Source organism: Neopelma chrysocephalum, unplaced genomic scaffold (genome assembly GCF_003984885.1).
Source record: "Neopelma chrysocephalum unplaced genomic scaffold, ASM398488v2 Primary Assembly neopelma1_89, whole genome shotgun sequence".
NCBI classification, from domain to species: Eukaryota; Metazoa; Chordata; class Aves; order Passeriformes; family Pipridae; genus Neopelma; species Neopelma chrysocephalum.
The window spans coordinates 1,411,956-1,431,870 of record NW_020897751.1 but is presented as its reverse complement, the minus strand read 5'-3'; the positions used below and the strand labels follow the sequence as shown (position 1 = coordinate 1,431,870).

The following is a 19,915-nucleotide window of genomic DNA, read 5'->3' as shown; positions in this document are numbered from 1 at the left end:
CAAGGTTTGCTCGGCCGAGCCCCAGCTGAAAGGCTCGGGACAAAGAGCAGCTTGGGCAGGTGGGGGAACTCCCCCCCCCAGAGAAACCCAGCCCCAAACAGACGAGAAAACAAACCCCCAAACCGCCCCAAAGCTTTCGGCGCTGTGTTACGGCCACAGAGGTTTTCACCTGCTCCCTCTGCTCGGGGCTTTCATCCTTCTGAGCCAAAATGGGCGGGTTTCTGCTCTGTCGGGAGAGGTGAGGATAAAAAAAACCCGGGGACTTTTCTTACCTTGATGCCGGTGAGCGGATTTAAGGGTTTTTGTAACCCTTTCTTGCACTGTGTGACTGTGGAGAGGGTTTATTCCTCAGACGAGTGGTTTTAGGGGCATTGGAGTCTAGTTTTTAAATGATGTGAAGATCAGTGGGAGCAAGGGGAGCGTGAGCATCTTCTTCAAAGAGTTATTTAAAAATAAAAAGGATATTTCTTGTGCAACAGCTTGGGGTGAAACTAATTTCTGAAAGAACTTAGGGAGAAAATGAGAAGAAAATGGGATTTGCTTCCCTAAAAAGTCATTTCACCACAAATGGCAACAAAAACCTGCTCTGTGTCCCATCCTCCCCACTTCTTCCCTTGGAAGATTAATTCCTTTATGTCCCCGGGTGCAGCAGAGAGGGGCTTTCTGGGGATGCATCTCCCTGGAATCTGTATCCCTAGTGCAGAAAAATCACCCCAGGAAAAACACTGTAGAGTCGGAGAAGGACTTTGGAGAGACAGGACAAGGGGGAATAGCTACAAGCTGGCAGCTGGCAGGGTTAGATGGGATATTGGGAAGGAATTCCTCCCTGGGAGGGTGGGGAGGCCCTGGCCCAGGTTGCCCAGAGAAGCTGTGGCTGCCCCTGGATCCCTGGAAGTGTCCAAAGCCAGGTTGGACGGGGCTTGGAGCAACCTGGGCTAGTGGAAGGTGTCCCTGCATCTGCAGGAAGCTGGAAAGCTGTGCTACCAGCAGCCAGCTGTTATGGGAGGCTGCTTTACAGAGCTTCAGTTTTTATTATCATTACTATAAATAACAATATTTAACTTTGTGGAACTTTATTGGCAGCTTTTCCAGCCCTATTATAACCAGGAACAGGGAGTAAATAAGAGGTGCAAAACTCATCGTCCACCCAAACCTGCTTCTTTCAGGGACTGTCCTCTTTGCTTGGAATAAGGGTGGGAGAGGGGGGGTTTCTGTATTTTTTGAAGGGAATAATTTCATCAGAGAGGCGAATGGTGGGGGAAGTGCATCCTGAGATGCCTTTTCCAACAGGTGTCACTGGTTTGTGCCAAAGGAACACAGGACTGTGTTTCTCCAGCTCTTCTCCCTTTGGATCAGAGCAGGAGATCCAGACCCGGACACACCAACCAGCCCAAACTTAAAGGCTTCCCACATTCCACTTTTTCCCCAAATCTCACATGTTCTACTTCCCATAGGGATTTGTTGTTGTTGTTGTCGTTGGGTTGGTTTTGCTTAATTGCAGTTCTGAAAATCCGGAGTGTGGAGATGGATCCAGGAGGGACCCTGGTGATGCTGCCTGTGTATTCCTCGGGGAATCCCTGCTTCCCACCCATCTTCCAGCTGCCTTTGCCCTGTACTGGGGGCACAGAGAGCTTTTGCTCCCCGTGACCACATTTACAGGGCTCAGGGGCTGTTTATCCACATTTCTGAGCTGCTCCTGTCACTAAATGAGGGTTTGGACTTCCCAGGATGATGAAAACCTAACGTGGGTTGAGGATCTGGGGGCTGAAGGGTGCACAGAGCCACGGGCAGGCTGAAAACCTCCCTCCTAGAGAACTGGTCTTATTAAATCTCAACAGACTGTCATGATTTTTTCCTAAGGAAAACTGCTTAAATCCAATTTATTGGTGCTTTACCTAAAGAACAAACCCTGGAAGTTCAAACGGGGCAGAAACAGGGAGAGATCCTGAATGCAGATGTGGTAAGACAACCCCACAAACCCAATGTTTCTGTGAAATCTGGCCATGAAACTAATTATTCTGGAGATATCTGTGTTAGGATCCATCCTGCTGGGCACGGGCCACAGGAGACAGGGGCATCCAGGGCTTCAGAGGTCCCTTAGTGCTGACTTGGGCTCCTCTTGCCTTTTTTTTTAAATTTTCCAGGCTGGAAAAGTGAAGAATGTCACGGCATAAGAAGCATTTCTGGTTAATTTGGCAAGAGGATGGAGAACACGGCACTAACAATGGCAAGAAATGGTACCCAAGGTGTTTTGGGCTGAAATAATCACTTTATTAAGGTGTCTGAAGTGCTGAAGAGTGCTGGGTATCACCACAAGGCCACTGTGGGGCTGAAAGGGGTCTGACACCCAGATCTGAATCCACCTGAATAATTCCTGATGCTTTTACTCTTAGCCAGGTACCTTCACCACCCCAGTGTCACCGACTGTTACTGGGCATGATCATTATTATGATAATAAAATAACCATATCATCGTGTGTGCTGTGCAAGAATTTATTTTTTTTAAATAATATGGTTTAAAAGCACGTGTTTTAGAAGCACTTTAAAATGTGTCTTTTTGATTTTTGAAGCCTTGCACAAAGATTAAAGCACGAAACTCGAGCCTCCGAGTCGCGAACCCTTTCAGGGGAGTGGCTTCAACCCAACTGCTGCTCCAGACACAGCCCTGGGGTGGAGAGGCTTGAATGGTCCTTTCGGGTGGTTTAAGGACCATCAGTGTTTCACATCAGCTGTTTTGGGACAGCTTTGGCTCTTCCAAGCCAGTCCCTGAGCTGGAAGGAAGAGCTGGAAGGAAGCTGAGCATGATCCCTTGAACATTTCCTTCTGCCTGGGGCTGTGTTCTCCCTCCCTTCCATTTTCTGGACTCGGTTTAGCACCAGCTGGTGCTCTCAGGTTCCTGCCAGAGCTGCAGCAGGGTGGGTATCCTGTAACCCCGTGTCCTCCAGGTCCCTAAACAGGCAGCACCAAACACCCATGAGCAGGGAGCATTTAAAAGTTGTGGGATGCTCCCCTGTGAACGGGACACGATGCCCTCGGAGCCACGCAGGGATGTGCTGCTTGGCAGCTGGATTTGGGGTGCAAAGCACTTCTGGGTTGTAGAGGTAAGGCTCCACCACGGGTTTGCATCCCAAACCCCTTCCCCAGGTTGCAGGGAGGCTGAGGGCAGCCTGCCAGGCAGGCATAGGCACCAACCCCACACTCCACACACACTTACAACCACTCGGGGTGGGTGGGCGATGTTAGAAGTTAAAGAGGGTGGGGAAAAAACGTGTGTTTGCGCCTTTCCCTCCCTCCAAGCCAACCCAACAGGGAGAAACCCCACAGTAACACGCGGCAAAGTGAAGGGAAAATAAGCCTTTATTGTGCATGGAGCAGAGACTGCTCTGACGGAGCAGTGATGGGTCCAGCACAGCCCCTCTGCTGATCCTTCACTCCCTTCTCCAAAATCGGGCAGGAGGGTGTTTTGCTGACACCTGCCCTCCCTGGACCCCTGGCCACAGTGCCCATCCTTGCTCTGGTGGCCTAAATAATGCCTAAAAAGCAGCTGAATCAATAGCGACACCAACCAGCCTTTCCTTTCCCACGGGGTGCTCTGATGGGCCCCCTCACCCCCCCCATCCGAAATGCCCCCAAAAACGGGCATTCCCCCCCCTCCCGTGGCACAGGAGGGCTCCACACGCGGGGCGGGGACGCGGAGGCAGCTCAGGCTGGTTTGAAAGAGGAATTTATTGGCTCGCAAACAGACGGTGGCATCCCTTTGAGCCGGGATTAAAAACCCAGTGTGTACAAAGTCCCAGTCCCTCGGAGAGCGCGAGGCAGCGCCCTCGGGGGGTTAAAAAAACGAGCAGTCCCGGCGTTATGTACAGCGTTAAGTGCCAGCTCAGTATTCACAACACAGTAACGTACTGCAAGAAAGTCGCTTTAAAGTAGTTCCCTTGAGAAACAACCTTCCCTCCGGCGGGGCCGGAGTCTGTCCCGGTGTCCGTGTGTCCGTCTCAGTGCCGCTGGCAGGTGTGCAGGCGGGACGCGTCGCCGGGGCCGAGCTCCCGCTGCAGGCGGCACGCCAGGCCCTCGGCGCAGTGGCAGCGCTGGAAGATCTCCAGCCCGTGGGAGCCTTTCCGCCGGTGCCGGGTACACACCTGCCCCTCCCGCAGCACCGGCTTGCACATCTTGGACCAGAAGTGGCGGGCGCAGCACAGCCCGGCCGCGCAGTCCGACGAGCGCAGGCACAGGTCGCCCTCCTCGCCTGCGGGGGACAGGGGGGGTCAGCCAGGGGACAGGGACGGCGGGGAGGGTGGGCAGTGTCCAGGGGATCGCTCACGGGGGGCAGCGGGGTGGGGTGGGCAGCCTGGGCTCCTCCGAGCAGGAGGAGCATCCCAGACTGACCCCAAGGGGACGGCAGGCAGGGGTGGGTATCCTGAACTGATCCCACAGGGGACACTGAGGCGGAGCGGGCATCCCAGACACGGGGGGGAGAGGTTCACGGTGGGCATCCCAGACTGATCCCAAGGGGACAGCAGGGCAGAGTGGGCATCCCAGACTGATCCCACAGGGGACACTGAGGCAGAGAGGGCATCCTGGACTGAGCCCATAGTGGACAGCAGGGCAGGATGGGCATCTCAGACTGATCCCACGAGGGACAAGCAAGGCAGAGTGGGCGACTCAAGCCACCCCTATAGTGGACACTGAGGCAACGACAGTGGGGCAGGGTGGGCATCCTGGAACAACCCCACAGGGGACAGCAGGGCAAGGTGGGCATCCCAGACTGATCCCATGGGGGACAGAAAGACAGGATGGGCATCCCAGACCGATCCCACAAGGGACAGCAGAGCAGGGTGGGCATCCTGGACTGATCCCACAGGGAACAGAGGGGAAGGGTGGATATCCCGGACTGATCCCACAATGGACAGCAGGGCAGGGTGGGCACCTCCCAGGGGCCTTGGGGTCCCAGCAGCACGGCCCCCCTTACCTTTGGCCGTGGGGATCCAGGCGGGAGCGGGTGTCCGTCGGGGCAGAGCCTCAGTGCCGGGCTCCTCCAGCTCGGCGGCTCCGTGGGGAGGCTCCGGTGGGGTGCAGAGACCTGCGGGGGGCAGTGGGGCGGCTGTCAGCCACGGGTGGGACTCCGTCCCCCTCCCGCCCCCCTCCCGCGGCCACCTCGAGAGTGCCCCCCGCCCGCAGCCCCCGGCGCTCACCGTTGCTGCAGGTCATGCCGGGGCAGCACATGGCATCGCGCAGGCAGCGCTTGCGGCGCCTCCGGCAGGAGAGGCACAGCGGGGCCCCCCCGCCGCGGGCCGCCCCCCCGCAGAACTCCTCGGGGCCGCAGTCCTCGTCCTCGGCGCACGGGAAAGGCTGGGGGGGCACAGAGGAGGCGGAGGGGGGTCAGCGAGGCCGACGCTCCCATCCCCGGGTCGTGTCCACTCCTCCATCCCCCGTGTGTCCCCGCTTCATCCCCTGGTCTCCTCCATCCCCGAGGTGTCCCACCCCACTTCAACCCCGGTGTGTTCCCGCTCCATCCCGGTGCGTCCCCTCCATCCCCAAGGTGTTCCCCCTACTCAATCCTCGGTGCGCCCTCTCCATCCATCTCCGATGTGTCCCCTCCCCTGCCTCCACCCCGGTGCGCCTTCCCCGTCCCTGGTGTCCCCTCCATTCCCGAGGTGTCCCCTCGCCTCCTTCCCCGGTGTGTGTGTGTGTGTGTCCCACCATCCCCTGTGAGTCCCCTCCATCCACCTCCGCTGTGTCCCGCTCTTCTATCCCCGGTGTGTCCTTCCCCTCCATCGCCGGAGTCCCCCTCTCCATTACCGGTGCGTCTCCCCCCGTCCTCGGTGTCCCCTCCATCCCCGGTGCGTGACCCTTTTCCTCCATCCCCAGTGGGTACCACCTCCCTCCATCCCCTGGCCCTGGTGTCCCCTCCATCCTCGGTGTCTCCCCACTCCACCTCAAGTGTGTGTGTGTCCCTCCTCTCCGTCCCAAATGTATCCCTCAACTCCATCCCCGATGCCCTCCCTCTACCCTCGGTGTGTGTCCCACATCCCTCCCGGTGTGTGTCCCACATCTATCCCCAGTGTCCCCTCTCTCCACACTCTGCGTGTCCCACATCCCTCCTGGTGTGTGTCCCACATCCCTCCCCGGTGTGTGTCTCCAGTCCATCCCCGGTGTCCCCTCTCTCCACCCTCTGTGTGTCCCACATCCCTCCCGGTGTCCTTTCTCTCCACCCTCTGTGTGTCCCACATCCATTCCCGGTGTCCCCTCTCTCCACCCTCAGTGTGTGTCCCCCATCGGTCCTCGGTGTCCTCCCGTTCCATCCTCTCTGTGTGTCCCACATCCATCCCGGTGTCCCCTCTCTGCATCCCCACTGTGTGTCCCTCATCCATCCCGGTGTCCCCTCTCCGCACGCTCTCCGTGTGTCCCCCCTCCATTCCCGGTGTCCCCCCGCTCCATGCCCGTTCCTACCTGCCGGGTGGCGGCCGGCGGTGCCTTGTTGCTGCCGTCGAAGGGGGGTGCGGGGGCGGCGCTGGTCTCGGCCCCCCCCGGGGGGGGTCCCTTGATGGCGTTGGAGCTGAGGCCGCCCCCGGGAGCCGCCGCCCGCCCCGCCGGGGCCGCGCAGCTCAGCGCCGCCAGCAGCGCCACCAGCCCGCGCATCCTGGTGCCCGCCGTGCCCTCCCGTGCCCGCGGTGGCCCCGAGCAGCGGCTCCCTGCGCTCCTCCGCCGCCTTTATACCCCCGGGGCCGCGTCCTGCCCGCCCCCTCGGGGCGGGGGGCCCGCCGGCTGGGATTTCAAAGGCTTCCCGAGGGGGGGCTGTGCCCACGAGCCCCCAAAACCGCCCCCACCCCGCCCCGAGGGCTCCGACATTGGTCGGGAGGGGGTTTCGCAACGGCGAGGGCAGGACCCCCCCCGCTATTTCCCACCCCCCGCCCCTGTTCCCGGCCAGATGCTCCACACGCCCCGACGCCGCCGCTGTCTCCAGCCGGGCGCGCCCGACGGAGGGACCGGGAAGGGGTGAAAGGGGGGGGACTCCCCCTCATGCAACCCCCCCGTGGTGGGTGGGAGCCGCGGTGGGTGCAGAGAGCCCCCCCCCCCCCCCCCCCCCCCCCCCCCCCGCCCCCCCCTTGGTCCCCCCCCCCGCCCCCCCCCCCCCCCGCCTCCCCCGCGTCCTTCCTGGCGCCAGCGCAGCCTCGCAGGAAGGGAGAGGGGCTGCTGCGCACCCCCCGCCCCGGGGGGGTGTGGGGACACCGGGGGGACACACGGCAGGACCCTCGCTGTCCTCCCCCATTCCTCTGACCCCAGCTGGGCGGGGAGGGGGAGCTCCGGGCCCTTTGATGCGGGGACATCAAAGGGGTCGCTTCCCTATTCCCTCCCCATTCCCCCCCCATTCCCCCCCGACGCCCTCGGGGCGCCGCCGCCCCCCCCTCCAATCCCCTCCAAACCCCCCCAGACCCGTCAACCCCCCAAAATCCCCCTAAACCACCAAACTCTCCTAAACCCCCAAGTCCCCCTAACATCCCCCTAAATCCCAATCCCACCCCAAACCTCCCCTAGAGCCCCCCCACATCCCCCAAACCCCCCAACCCGCCCCCGTCGGGGCAGCGCGTCCCCAGCGCTCCCCCTGCCGGCCCCGCGGGGGCATCGCTCCCCGCCCCGCGCCGCTAATTAACCCCCGTTAATTAATTAACCCGGCTTTGCCCGGCGGAGGCCTCGCGCTCCCGCTTATTTATTTTCCAAGGGTGATTTGAATGAAAATACGGGCGGAGGGCCCGAGCGGTGCCCCCGCCCGGCTGAAACCCGCGGGGGTGAGGAGGGGGTGAATTCCAGCCGCCGCAATTCCCTGCCACGAAGCCCCGCTCTCCCGGTATTCCCTATCAGCTGTTCCAGGTCCAGATGGCTCCAGCCGGGCTAATAATTGCCTGGGAAGGTTTCGGGCGAGCACCGCGGGCAGGTGCCGTCGGAAGCGGGGGGGGCTGAGTCACGGCACCCCCGGCACAGCCCGGCCATCCCTGCCTTCCCTATTTTTAGCCCGGGAGAAGGAGGGCCACGCCTCGCCCCGAAATCCCGGTGTTCCCCCGGCGGTTTCAGGTGAGGGCCACGTCACCCCGGGGTTTTTATTGCCTGATTAACTTGGACCCGCCATTGCTGCATCCCGCAGAACGGTTTGGGATGTTTCCCAGCTCCTCCTCAGGCAGTTACCACATTTATTTCCCTCCTGGGAGGATGTTTTCTTGCTCCTTTGCCCAGGGTTTGCTCACCTGTGTGTCATGGACTCGACACGACCTTCCACTCTCCCAGGTTGCTCCAACCTGGCCTTGGACACTTTCAGGGATCCAGGGGCAGCCACAGCTTCTCTGGGCAACCAGTTTTTTGACAGCGGTGTTGTTTTGAGTCACATCCTCTCCGGGGATGACACAACTCGTGTTGGGAACATGGTGCCTTCCCTGGACTCCCTTATAATGTCAGCAATCAAAATACAAAGGGAATTCTTCATCCCTGAGGATGAGCCACGTTCTCAGGATAGTTTGGGTAGGAAGTGAGCTGTGGGGGTCACCTGGCCGGAGCAGGACCCCCCACCACCCCAGTTTAACCCCTGAGCAGCAGAACTCTCCCAGACTCAGCCTGGGCTGCGGAAGGAAACCCTTGACACGTTGTTCAAAAGTAATTATTTTTATTTCAACTCTATAAAGTATACAACAGGCACTCGGCAATTACAGCTGCAGGGAAAGTACAGAGCCAAACAAAAGCAGTTAAAGTTTATGAAAAAAAACCCAAAGTTCTTCAGTCAACATCAAAAGAGTGCAAGCGGCCACCGGGCGGGGGGTGACCGACATCTGTCCGACAAACAAAACCTCTCCCATGGAAGAAGAAAGCCGGGGGAAAATAAGGATACAAACCAAAGGGACGGTGTAAAAACCAGCATAAGCTGGGGTTGGGGCGAGAGGGAATTTCCCCTTTTGCTGAGAAAGCCCTAAAGGCGCCCAAGTCTCGGTGTCAGGGCTGGGGAGCTGCGGGTGAGGAGCTTCCAGCTTGGCAGCTCCGCGGGAGCACCGAGGGCTCATCCCGGCGGTGGCTGCGGGCGGGAGGGGGGGATCAGGGAGGGAAAAGCACTGTTTTGTTGAGTGGTGCAAACGAGCTGCGCCTTTGCCTCGGGGTTTTAGGGCAAAAAAAAAAAAAAAAAAGGCAGGCTGGGTTCACAGCGAGTGGATTTTTTTCCAGGTGGGAGATTCCTCGAGGGGGGTGTGTGTAAGACAGGGACGGCACGACGGGTGGGATCTGCAGGGCTCAGTGGAACAGGAATACCTGTCTATGGACTGCTAGGATGTCAGAGAGGAATTTGACCCGCACAGAACATTTATACATTTCACAGAAATGACTCTGTATCTCATTAACAGATACACAGCTCTGGTACATTGAACAGAAATAAGAGAACGACTTCATCATTTCTGTAATTCAGTTTTAGATAATAAAGGCTTAGAAACCGGTCGCAGAAAGAACTGTAAAACGCAGCAAGCTAAGAAAGGACGACAGTTTGAGGTGTGTTTGTCTTTGTCATGCAGCATAACACCAAATTTGTCATTTTTTTTTATAAGATGCCATGGATTTAAGGCACTTGCAACAATGCCAGATAGCTAGTCATGTTCTCAAACTATGGGACAGATGAGTTAACAGGACAGTTGACATAAAGTTTAATAATACTGACAAATATGACATTAATTCAAGTCTACCTTGAGCTAAAAACATTACATTACAAATAAGGAAATGAAGGAATAATGCCATGGGGCTGGAAAAGAACAAAAAGTTCAATGTGTACCACAAAATACCGACACGAAAATACCTATTTACAGAAATATTCGCTCGTGGTCCTGTTGGTAAAGAAGAGTTTGCTGTGGGAAATGCAGCGCTGGGAGAAGCTACGGATCAGCCATGTGGTCATGACACCAATCAACACCCTGCTCTGAAATATGGGAGCTGATTTCAGCTGGAATATGGGAGTTAAATACACCCTCATCCCATAGATTAAGGAAAGAGACAAAGAAATAAGGACACAAAGTGGAAACACAGAGGCAATCCCTTGTTGTGAATATATATATATATATATATATAAAGCAACTTAAATATATTATTATAAATGAAGGCTTTTATCATATACATAGTGTGGTGTTAATGCTTGGGAGAGGTGATGGGAGTCGAGTGAGGGGTTTGATATCAAAATAAACTCATATTCAGTACAGGTACTGATTCCTGTGCTTGGCACAGGGAAAAAGGGACAGGAAAAAGAAAAAGAGCCCATTTCAAACCCTCCTTCCTGTCGTGTTTTCAGGTTGCCCCCCAAATCCTCGTGGTGCTTTTGCGATCCAGCAACCCCTTGCCTGCCACAGCATGAGTGTCATCATTGTGGGACAAACTCCTCTCTACATTCCTACAGAAAGTTCTCCTTGTTGAGTGAAACTCCAGGGGGGTGTGAGGGAAGAATTTGGCTGCTAGGCCTGTTCTCTAAGATGCCTGGTGGGTGTTTTAGCCCTAGTGCTCAGCCTTGGCTCTCAGTGTCGTCCATCCCTCGGATAAAGGTGGAAAAGCCAGGAGCTACTGCCTTTTCCCCACGGTTTGGAAGGCAAACAAAGTTCCAAAGATTAAAGAACAGCAGGAATAACCTGAAGTGACTGTGCCAGCAGTGCTGCCTCACCCTCTGGAAAACAGGGAAGGAAATCCTGTGCCACAGGCTGGTTCCAAAGGTGAGCCAGCTCGTGCCTGCTGGCAAACAGCAGGACACGGTCCACGCTGCCAAACAATACACTCTGTGAAGTTGCTTTCATCAGAAACATGGGAAAGAGTTGGGATTTAGCATCAGGGAAATAATATTGTACTGTTAAAACAGACATTTTCCACGGAGTATGAGGGGAAAAAGTCCTTCTCAGCAGGAGCTGATCTCCCCACTCTCAGCTCTGGGCAGTGCTGAGATGAAACGGGGCAGCACCTGCTCTTCCATGGCAGGGCTTGGAATGACAGGGTCTTTAGGGTCCCTTCCAATCCAAGCCATTCCATTATTCTATGGTGCTGTGATTTTTTGGGGTTCTAGAGAGACCAAAACCTGATGGGTTTTGTTGGATAACGGGATACTTGAAGCCAACAAACGGGCATCCAGGACAGAATTACGGCCTATAAATCAGAGGAGGCCGTATTCAAGCAAAGGAAAAGCAGTGGAAGTGAGGGAAAAGCATATCCTGATACTGTTTTCCCCGGCTGTTTTTCCACATGATGACTGTGGCCATTACAGTGCCCTAAACATGATCATCGGGGAACTCGCGCTGGCGACACGGAGACCTCGCACAAATACATCCAATATCGCTTTTCCATTTAATTCCATGGACTTTCCTTAGCCTGGAGAGGCATTAGGATTCCATTTTTACAGGCAATATTACACCAGAGCCAGCAAACTGGCCCAGCACTTGGATTTTAATGAGCTCTGTGCTAAACACGGAGGAGATGGAGACATGGAGACGTGGGATCATCCAAGAGCGATGGAGAACGATGCCTCTTGCTACATATCTCTCAAAAGGTGGTTGACTGACCAGGTGAGGGATGGACATAGCACCTAAAAAGGACATTACAGGTCTTATGTTTTCCCTTTGGGTTCTAAAGAGGTCGAAGTCGAGCTTAATTTTATGCCTAATCGACAAGACCAGTGGGCTGCTGTCGCCTTGTTACAGGACTGTGATCCAAGCACTGTTTTATACATCAAACAGATTAGTTTCACGATTTTGGTTTTCATGCAGGGATGTATTTGTACCAAGGGAAAGGAAAAACAAACCCCAAAGGTGGTGTTGCAGCGTGAGAGAAATGACCCATATCTGCCTTCACAGGATCTCGAGCAGTTGTGCTTTTGTTCTACCAGGCTCAACGAAAAAAAACTCTCCAAACCAAAGAGGAAAGGTAACATTCAGTCTTGTCGTGGTTCTGCTCAGAAAGGAAAAGGACACATTTCACCACTGCTTTGACATGAACTCTTTGGCTGGGCCCGCCGTGGCCTCCTCCGCTCCGACGCTGGGAGGGAGCCCTACGGAGCTGGGAGGGTGGGAATAGCCCAAATCCTGCACTGTATTTGGCTACAGCACTGAATAAATTACTACTGATCCTACTCATAAAGCCAGTACCTCGCAGCTACAATTGGGTGTGTCTCACACAATGTATCTCCTGACCTTGATAATTAAGAGCGTAGCGAGACCTCGGCGGCGACAGAAAACGCGTTTCTCTACCGGTGAAAGGCTCTGTGTCAGGACCACCATGTCAGCCCCCGGGTTGTGTTCGAACAGAAAACATGAAGAGCACTATTGTCATCTAAGCAGTAAGTCCTAATGCCACTGGAGTTCCTGTAGCAGCATCAATCAAGGCATCATGGTGACCCCGAGCACGAATCCTCCCCAGTTCCGTTCTCTCGGTTTCGCTGGCAGCCACGTCCCAGGAAAGCTGTCCTCAGCAAGGCAGAAGCAGGTAAGAGAAAGACATTAAAAATCTATGTCCCATCCTGAGTTGTCGTCAGGGGGTGGCTCGTCACTGTCCTCCGGGAAGCTGTCGAAGTTGCTCGTGTCCGTTGGAGATGCGACCTGCGGGAAGAGCGACAGGGGGGTGGACATCAGGGGGATGGACATCAAAGGGGATGGCCATCAGGGGGATGGACATCAAAGGGGGTGGACATCAGGGAGATGGTCATCAAGGGGATGGCCATCAAAGGGGATCTCTGCAGGCAGGCCCTCCTCATCTCACAGCCGTGATCATTCAGGAGCATCCACTGCTGACCGTGGTGAGCCAGGGAAGGGCTGCACTCCACACCCAGGGGGATTCCCACTGCCTCCCAACCCTCCTGGGGTTCAAGAGCAGCTGTCCCACCCCTTGGCACAAGGTCATCAGGAAAGACTTGGAAAAGCCTCCCCAAAGCCCAGGATTTCCCAGTTATGTCTCCAGGATCCTGCCTGTAAATTTCCTGACAAGTGTTGCTCAGCCGAAGGATCCTACTAGAGAAAACCATCTTTCCTATGATAAGGCCAACCATGTTTTTCTTTTGGAAATAAGGTCAACCACGTTTCTTTCTTGGAAATAATGTCATTTATCTACCACAGCTAGATATTTTCTTTTTTTTTTTTTTTTTGCTTTACAATAGTGAGGGAACCTTTCTTACAACAAGACCTTGACACAGTGAATTCAATTTAAAAAAATAAAGAACACAAGAACAGAGCAGCAGCTCTCCAGCCCAAAATGAGGAGTGTCTAACTAGAAATGGGGTACTTTAAGCCTTACCCCAAGCAGGCAGAGCAGGCTGGAGGGGACTGCACTGCCACAGGAGAGCTGGCGAGGAAATCCTGCAATTTTTAGCCATTTCACTTGTGTGGAAAAGCCAAAGCCAGAGGCCAACTGACAGTCACAGAGTCATGGAATGGTTTGGGATGCAAGGGACCTCAAAGACCATCCAGTCCCACCCCCTGCCACAGGCAGGGACACCTCCCACTAGCCCAGGTTGCTCCAAGCCCCATCCAACCTGGCCTTGGACACTTCCAGGGATCCAGGGGCAGCCACAGCTTCTCTGGGCAACCTGTGCCAGGGCCTCCCCACCCTCCCAGGGTGTCCTGTCACTCCAGACCCTTGGAAATAGTCTCTCTCCATCTTTCCTGAAGGCCCCTTCAGGCCCTGGAAGGCCACAATTGGGTCACCCCAAAGCTTCTCCTCTCCAGGCTGTGCTATTGAGGCTCAGCAGTGTCCTGGCAGCAGGTTGTAAATTGGGATCTTTCCAAAAATCCCATGGAATAAGAGCTCAGGAGCAGCTTTGGATTGCCCCACTGGTAGTGCCACGTAACTAATGAGAATTAAAGAGCTGGGAAAAGCCTTTTTCTTCAAAAAAAATCAGCTAATCTGCATGTTCAGCCCTGCTGGCTCCTTCCCAGCCACCAAGGAGAGGTGGACTGAAGAAGGGAAAATGGATGTGTCCCCATAAAACCGGGTATTTTGGGTCCCTTTTCAGATGTGGCTTTTCCTGGCAGTTGGGACTTTGCCAAAAAACTTGTGGAAAACAAGGTGAAGAGGGAATGATGGCTCTGGGGTTGACAAGAGATTGTCACCAGTCCCATGAACCGTCAGTCTATATGGGGTAAAAGCAGTGTTGGAAAGCTCTTACTAAGAGAAAAATCCACTGAAACCAGCCAGAAAAACACACTGGGGCATTTACCAGGCTGCACAGATAATGCAGGGGTTGCAACTGGAGGTAAAGGAGCAAACTTGACTTTATGGTCTGACAGGAAATGTGGTGAACAGTGTGTGCTGCTTAATTAATAGGTAGTAAAAAGAAGCCAAGGCCATGGACGGGGCTTGGAGCAACCTGGGCTAGTGGAAGGTGTCCCTGGAATGAGATGGGTTTTAAGGTCCCTTCCAACCCAAACCATTCCAGGCTTTTAGAATGAGCCTAACAAGAAAAAAACCAAACCAACCAAACCCAGCTTTGACTTATAAAACACGAATGTGTTGTTTGGTCCTCCTGCTTCAGGGACACATAACTCCTGCTTTCTCCCACCAGTACCACGGGGCAAAACAGGGGGATGGGAAAGCCCCTTGATCTTTGCTGGCTGCTAAGAAAACGTTGGGATGGCAGATTTAGCCCTGGAGCTGTGGCTGTGCTGCTGCAGGGGGTGCAGCAGGGAGCAGGGGGTGCAATTAAACCCGGTTGCTAATGTCATTCCGGGTGATCCCGCGGGAGAGGCGCGCACAGAAAGGGATTAAGCCGAAACAAGGAGGGGAGGCCGCAGAACAGAAGGGGCCAAGGTAATTTCTATCAGCTAATCCTGTTTGGTTTCCCTTTGCAGCTGGCTTTGTGGGGAGAGAGCTCACAAAGACATCAAAGGAAGAGCTTTGCTCCAAAGGAAAATGAGCGGAGCTGTCCCTGCGTGGCTGCTCCCGGTTAAACATAAACTAGGCGGGAACGGGGCTTTTCATGGAGGACGGGGATGCAGGGAAAAAAGGGTGAGGAGCACAAAAGACAGGACAGAAGGAAGGGTTAAGGCAAAAGAAAAGGGAGATGGCACACAAATCCCACTTGTCTTTCCAAAAGAAGTAAGAATAGAGGAGAAGGGAAGGGGACACGTCTGAGGGAAGGGGGGAAAGTGGCAGCTCTGCACCGAAATGGGAAAAGGAGATGGAGAAACAAGTGGAGCAGGTGAGAAAGAGAAAAATGTGTAGGAGTGAGTGATCCTGCCCTGATCTCCTGCTGCAAAGGGCACTTTGTCATGGCCATACCCTGCCCAAACTGCCTTCTCCTGGAAGAGCCTGCCCAGAGACCAAGCTGAGCTGGGAATGTGTCCAACATGACTCCTTCAAGCATCTTCAGAAGAAATGAAGGACATGCTGTTCCCACTTAACCACTGCCTGAAGCTCACAACATTCCTGAGGGAACTCAGTGGTGATGAAGGAGAAAACAATGAACTTACACTTGGTATTATGGGAGGAGTCAGTGTCCCTTTCCGTAGCCCTTCCCAGTTAAAGCCTTCAAACCATCTGAAGGGAGGGAAAAAAATCCAGCAGTTACACATTTGTAGCACAGAAAGAAATGTCAGTTGTTTAAACAATGGGTTTCATCTCCCACACATGTCACCCTCAGATCCTCTGGAATTTTTCCTCTCATCTCCATATCTGTTTTTTGGGACTGGAAAGGAAACGTGGGCAGTGGCGATCCCAAATCCCCAGGAGAGAGCCCTTCCTCACTCCAGGTGCCCTGGAAGCTGCTCCTTCCCTGCAGTATGAGACCCAAAAATGCCCTTTTTTCATAGGAAATTAGCTCCCAGCTTCATGCCCAGGGATGTCCCACTCCTGGTTTGGGCACCTCAGCTTTGCTCCCGGTGGGTGGATGAGCCCTGTCCACAAAAACATCCACTTCATCCATCCCTGTGGCTTTGGGGCTGGAGGAGAGCAGGTCCAGCACAGATGGATGAGACAACCTGTTTCTGGAATGGGTGATTATCCCATTCCAGCAGAGTGGAAACTCCTAAGACATCACTTAATGACTCCCATCGGACCAAAGGGGATGAAGAATTTACATCATGGATAGAAAGGGGTTTTTAGCAGGACACTGAAATGCCTGTTGCTGCGGGTTGGATCTGCTGGCTGGTGGAGAAGACACTCACTTGTGCTTTTGGATGTCTTTCACGCCGTTTTTCAAGTTCCCTAATCTTTCTGATGGATTGTCCCTACAAAAGGAATAACAAAGCAGTTATTTCCTTAATCCCGAACAACTGATTTCTTTGCAAACAACGTCAAGGTGATTATATTTCATCCACTTACCTGCATAGTTTTTTAATTAAATTAGCAGCATTTTTGGCAATCTTCTTTGGAAATTCAATCATGTCTATTCCCCTTAATATGATGTTATAGGTCTTCATGGGGTCTGGGCCTGAGAAAGGGGGACTTCAGAGGGGAGAGGGAAATAAAGATTAAAAGCTTGTCTTTAAAATAGCATTGAAGCCGATAAAATATACATATAGATGAGAAAAGGTAGGTGACAACTAGCAATGCCTTGCTTTCTATGGTCTTAACCCTTTCTCAGCCAAGGAGCTCTGGATTTCAGGGGTGGAAGTACCAAGGAGAAAAGTTTTCCAGAGCAACATGTGCTAAACCTCTTCCTCCCATGGTAGCCCAGGGAAGGGGGCTCTGATCAACACTCGCTGGCTTATTCTCTGTTTGATGCTGTGACATGATTTAGGTGGGGATTAACTGGGCTCCCACCCAGCAGGGACTTGGGTCCAGCCCTGAAGGACAAGCAGGGTGAGGTGATGGATCCTCTCCCAGCTCCTGTATCCTGGAAGTGAGCGACGGGGACGAGCTGAGAACTTCCACAGCAGCAGTAACATCCAAAACTAACATGCAAAACTAAACAAGGGAAGGGGTTGATACAGGGACTCACATCCCCACAGTGCCCAGTCCACCTCCTCCTCTTCCTCAGCTGAGAGCAAACCCTTTCCCTTTCCCCACCAGGCTCCCTCAGGGCCCAAAATGACCGATCTGAAGTGGGAAAGCAGCTGGTGATGTCCAGCCCAGCACATGCCAGCCCTGAACCTGCCCTGGCCGAATCAGGGTGACACCAGCACAAACAGTGGGCTGTGTTCCCAGCCCCGATTCCCATACCTGCCAGTCAGGAGCTCATACATTAGGATTCCCAGTGACCAGTAGTCTGCTGAAATGTCATGACCTTTGTTCAGGATGATCTCGGGGGCCACGTACTCCGGGGTGCCACAAAAAGTCCATGTTTTCTTTCCAAATCCTATTTTCTTTGCAAAGCCAAAATCGACCTGAGGAAAAGGGGCAGAGGGACGTCAGGGCAGGGCATGAGAGGGAATGTCAGCCCTGTGCTCTGCTCCTCTTGAAGTGAAGCAAGGCAGAAAGCAGGTTTCCTCGTGGGAATTTTCTCCCAGCTAAAGCACTGTGGGTTGTTCCAGGAGCAGGCAACCACAGGGACCTTTTTGCTGATTTGTCCTTGTCATGGAAAAGGAAAGTTCTCACGAGGGAAGAAGAACAAACACCAGCACTGAGGGTTTCTTGGGAGTTGTAACTTCCTGTCACTCATTGCTCAGGTTGATTTATTTTGCTTTTAGTTCTCTTTTAAATTCCCATCTGAAATCTGAGCAAGGAATAGTTTTAAACTGCCAGAGGGCCAGGACAGATGGGATATTGGGAAAAAATTGTTCCCTGTGAGGGTGGGGAGGCCCTGGCACAGGTTGCCCAGAGAAGCTGTGGCTGCCCCTGGATCCCTGGAAGTGTCCAAGGCCAGGTTGGATGGGGCTTGGAGCAATCTGGGCTAGTGGGAGGTGTCCCTGCCCATGGCAGGGGTGGGTCTGGATGGTCTTTGAGGTGATGGGACCAGTAAAGATCCAGGTCCAGATCCTCCTGGGGTGGGGAGAAGGACAGTCTTGCATCTAATCCCCCTCAGTCATCCTCTACCATCCAACACCTCGCTGTCCCCTGTCCCACACACACTTGACCACAACTATTTTCAAGTCCTTTCAGTCCCTCAGTAGCTCCCAAACAGCCGGGTGGGTTTCTGCCCGTGCTCTTTCCTCAACATTTCAGGAGCACAGATCTGAACTTCCAGCTGGAATCAGCACTTCCCAGCCCAACCCTGAGCCCTGCTGGAGGCTGGGAAAACACCCTTGTCCTGATCCCATCCCAGCACCTGCTGGTGGCCACTCCCAGAGACAGGACCCTGGCCTGGGGGGCTTTTCTTGTGACCTGTGTCCCCTTTGCCCTGACACCTCCCGGGACTCTTTTTGGGGTGTTGCAGGAACTCACCAGTTTGGCATAACCTCGATGATCCAGAATGAGGTTTTCTGGCTTGAGGTCCCTGTAAATGATCCCCTTGGAATGCAAATAGGCAAAAGCTTCCACCACACACGCCGTGTAAAACCTGGTCGTGGAGTCCTCAAACGAACCTCTGTGCAGGGAATGAGGGAGGGGAAAGGGATAAAGCCATTAGATGAATCCCTGGGAAGTGCATCCCTCCCATGTGGACTTCACACTTTATATGAAAATACACAGATGATAAAATATCTATAAACATGATAAAATATCTATACTGTTCAGTAGAATCACTCTAATGCCTGGGAAATGCCTGTTGCTCAACTCACCTTTATATATAAATTTATATATCAATTTAATTCATATCCATTAATATAATAACAATTTGATTAATATCCATTTTTGAAGTTAACATCTTTGCCTTCAACCCACCTTCACATCTTAAAATCCTTCTAGAATTAATTTCTATAATTAACAATATAATTAATACTAAATCTTGGGGTTTATTCTGCAATTTAGAAATAAAACTTACAAATCATTATCTTGCAACCAAAAGGTATATTTTTTTAAATGTAATATTTGGCTTTTGGGTGTTCAAGCCATTTTGAGTCATGGAGAGGAAGAAGTCTTGTATTAATGTTCCCAATGGAGACAAAAGGCAGAAAGATCACGGCTGCTGGGACTCAACTGCAAGTTCAGCATAAACTGCACTTCTGGATCTTTGTCTCAGCACCAGTTTGCAACCAGTTTTCCAAGGAAAACCACATCCCTCTGCCTGCTGGGAGCTGGCTGAGCTCAGGAGCCAGTCTAAGCTAGGTGGCAGCAGAAGCCCAGCTTAAATCCCGGAGAATTAAAGATGAAATTATCAGGTTCTGACAAAAGGTCCTGAAAAATCCAACCCAACACCTCCTAAACTTTGCTGCAGTCCTTGTTTCAGTGGTCTAGAGAAGGCTGCTGGGAAAAGGAAAAACTACAAAAAAATTTGTTCAAGGGGATTAAAAGAGAATTTAACCTTTGCTTTCCCAGCAATCCCTCCAAATTTAATTCCATGATGTTCCAATGATGAGCCTATTACACAGTTACAACTCCCTGCAGCTTTTCCTGCCCCACCCCAAATGCTCCAAGGTCAAATCCTTCCAAGGCAGGGAATGCCAGGACCACGTTTGCTTGGGCATGGCAGCCTGGGATGGAATTACGTGCTTTCCTAACTATTTTTTTCCCACAGCACTTCTGCATCCTGATGGAATAGTGCTCCTGGCAGGGTGTGGATTTGAGGCATGATTCTGCTTCCCAGTGGTCCTGGTGCAATGCTATGGGATATCTGTGCTACCAGCACAGGCAGGACTCTTGATCTCCTCCGGCTCATCGCTGTTGGACCCGACTGGGCCAGAAATATTGAGGAATATGAACAGGAATTATTGCTCACAGTGTCCCTGTGGCAGAGGTGGGTGTTGCTATTCCCAGTCACAGAGGGTGGGCAGAGGAGCAAACACAGGGATGAAAACACCTCTGGGATGGGAAATTGTGATTTAAGAACTGTGACATCAGAAGGACGTGGAGCTGCTGGAGCGAGTCCAGAGGGAACACGGAGATGCTCCAAGGGCTGG

The 19,915-nt window shown here is 53.4% G+C and overlaps 2 protein-coding genes across 5 annotated transcripts in view; both read right to left on the bottom strand.

Moving 5' to 3' along the window:
- Positions 1 to 3,994: 3,994 nt before the first annotated feature.
- Positions 3,995 to 6,638, bottom strand: DKK1 (dickkopf WNT signaling pathway inhibitor 1). Its single transcript, XM_027693085.1, has 4 exons — positions 6,450 to 6,638; positions 5,192 to 5,348; positions 4,969 to 5,079; positions 3,995 to 4,245 (listed from the first exon to the last, which is right to left on the bottom strand). Exons 1-4 carry the CDS (start codon positions 6,636 to 6,638, stop codon positions 3,995 to 3,997), a joined length of 708 nt encoding a protein of 235 aa, XP_027548886.1.
- A 1,997-nt stretch (positions 6,639 to 8,635) lies between these two features.
- Positions 8,636 to 19,915, bottom strand: part of PRKG1 (protein kinase cGMP-dependent 1) — a 358,823-nt gene continuing 347,543 nt past the window's right edge. For all 4 annotated transcript variants that reach the window (XM_027692990.1, XM_027692989.1, XM_027692991.1 and 1 more), the window contains 6 exons: positions 18,303 to 18,444; positions 17,142 to 17,305; positions 16,302 to 16,424; positions 16,145 to 16,207; positions 15,452 to 15,518; positions 8,636 to 12,586 (listed from right to left, as the gene is read on the bottom strand). In XM_027692990.1, the coding sequence (XP_027548791.1) occupies positions 12,488 to 12,586; positions 15,452 to 15,518; positions 16,145 to 16,207; positions 16,302 to 16,424; positions 17,142 to 17,305; positions 18,303 to 18,444 (658 nt within the window). In that variant the 3' untranslated portion in view covers positions 8,636 to 12,487. The remainder of the gene's footprint in view (positions 12,587 to 15,451; positions 15,519 to 16,144; positions 16,208 to 16,301; positions 16,425 to 17,141; positions 17,306 to 18,302; positions 18,445 to 19,915) is intronic.

Excerpts from the sequence above, each read along its gene's own strand:
- DKK1 (XM_027693085.1), bottom strand. The coding sequence starts at position 6,638 with ATGCGCGGGCTGGTGGCGCTGCTGGCGGCGCTGAGCTGCGCGGCCCCG. Across the intron at positions 5,349-6,449 it reads CGCCGGCCGCCACCCGGCAG|CCTTTCCCGTGCGCCGAGGA; the intron begins GTAGGAACGGGC and ends GTGCCCCCCCAG. Across the intron at positions 5,080-5,191 it reads CGGCATGACCTGCAGCAACG|GTCTCTGCACCCCACCGGAG; the intron begins GTGAGCGCCGGG and ends TGCCCCCCGCAG.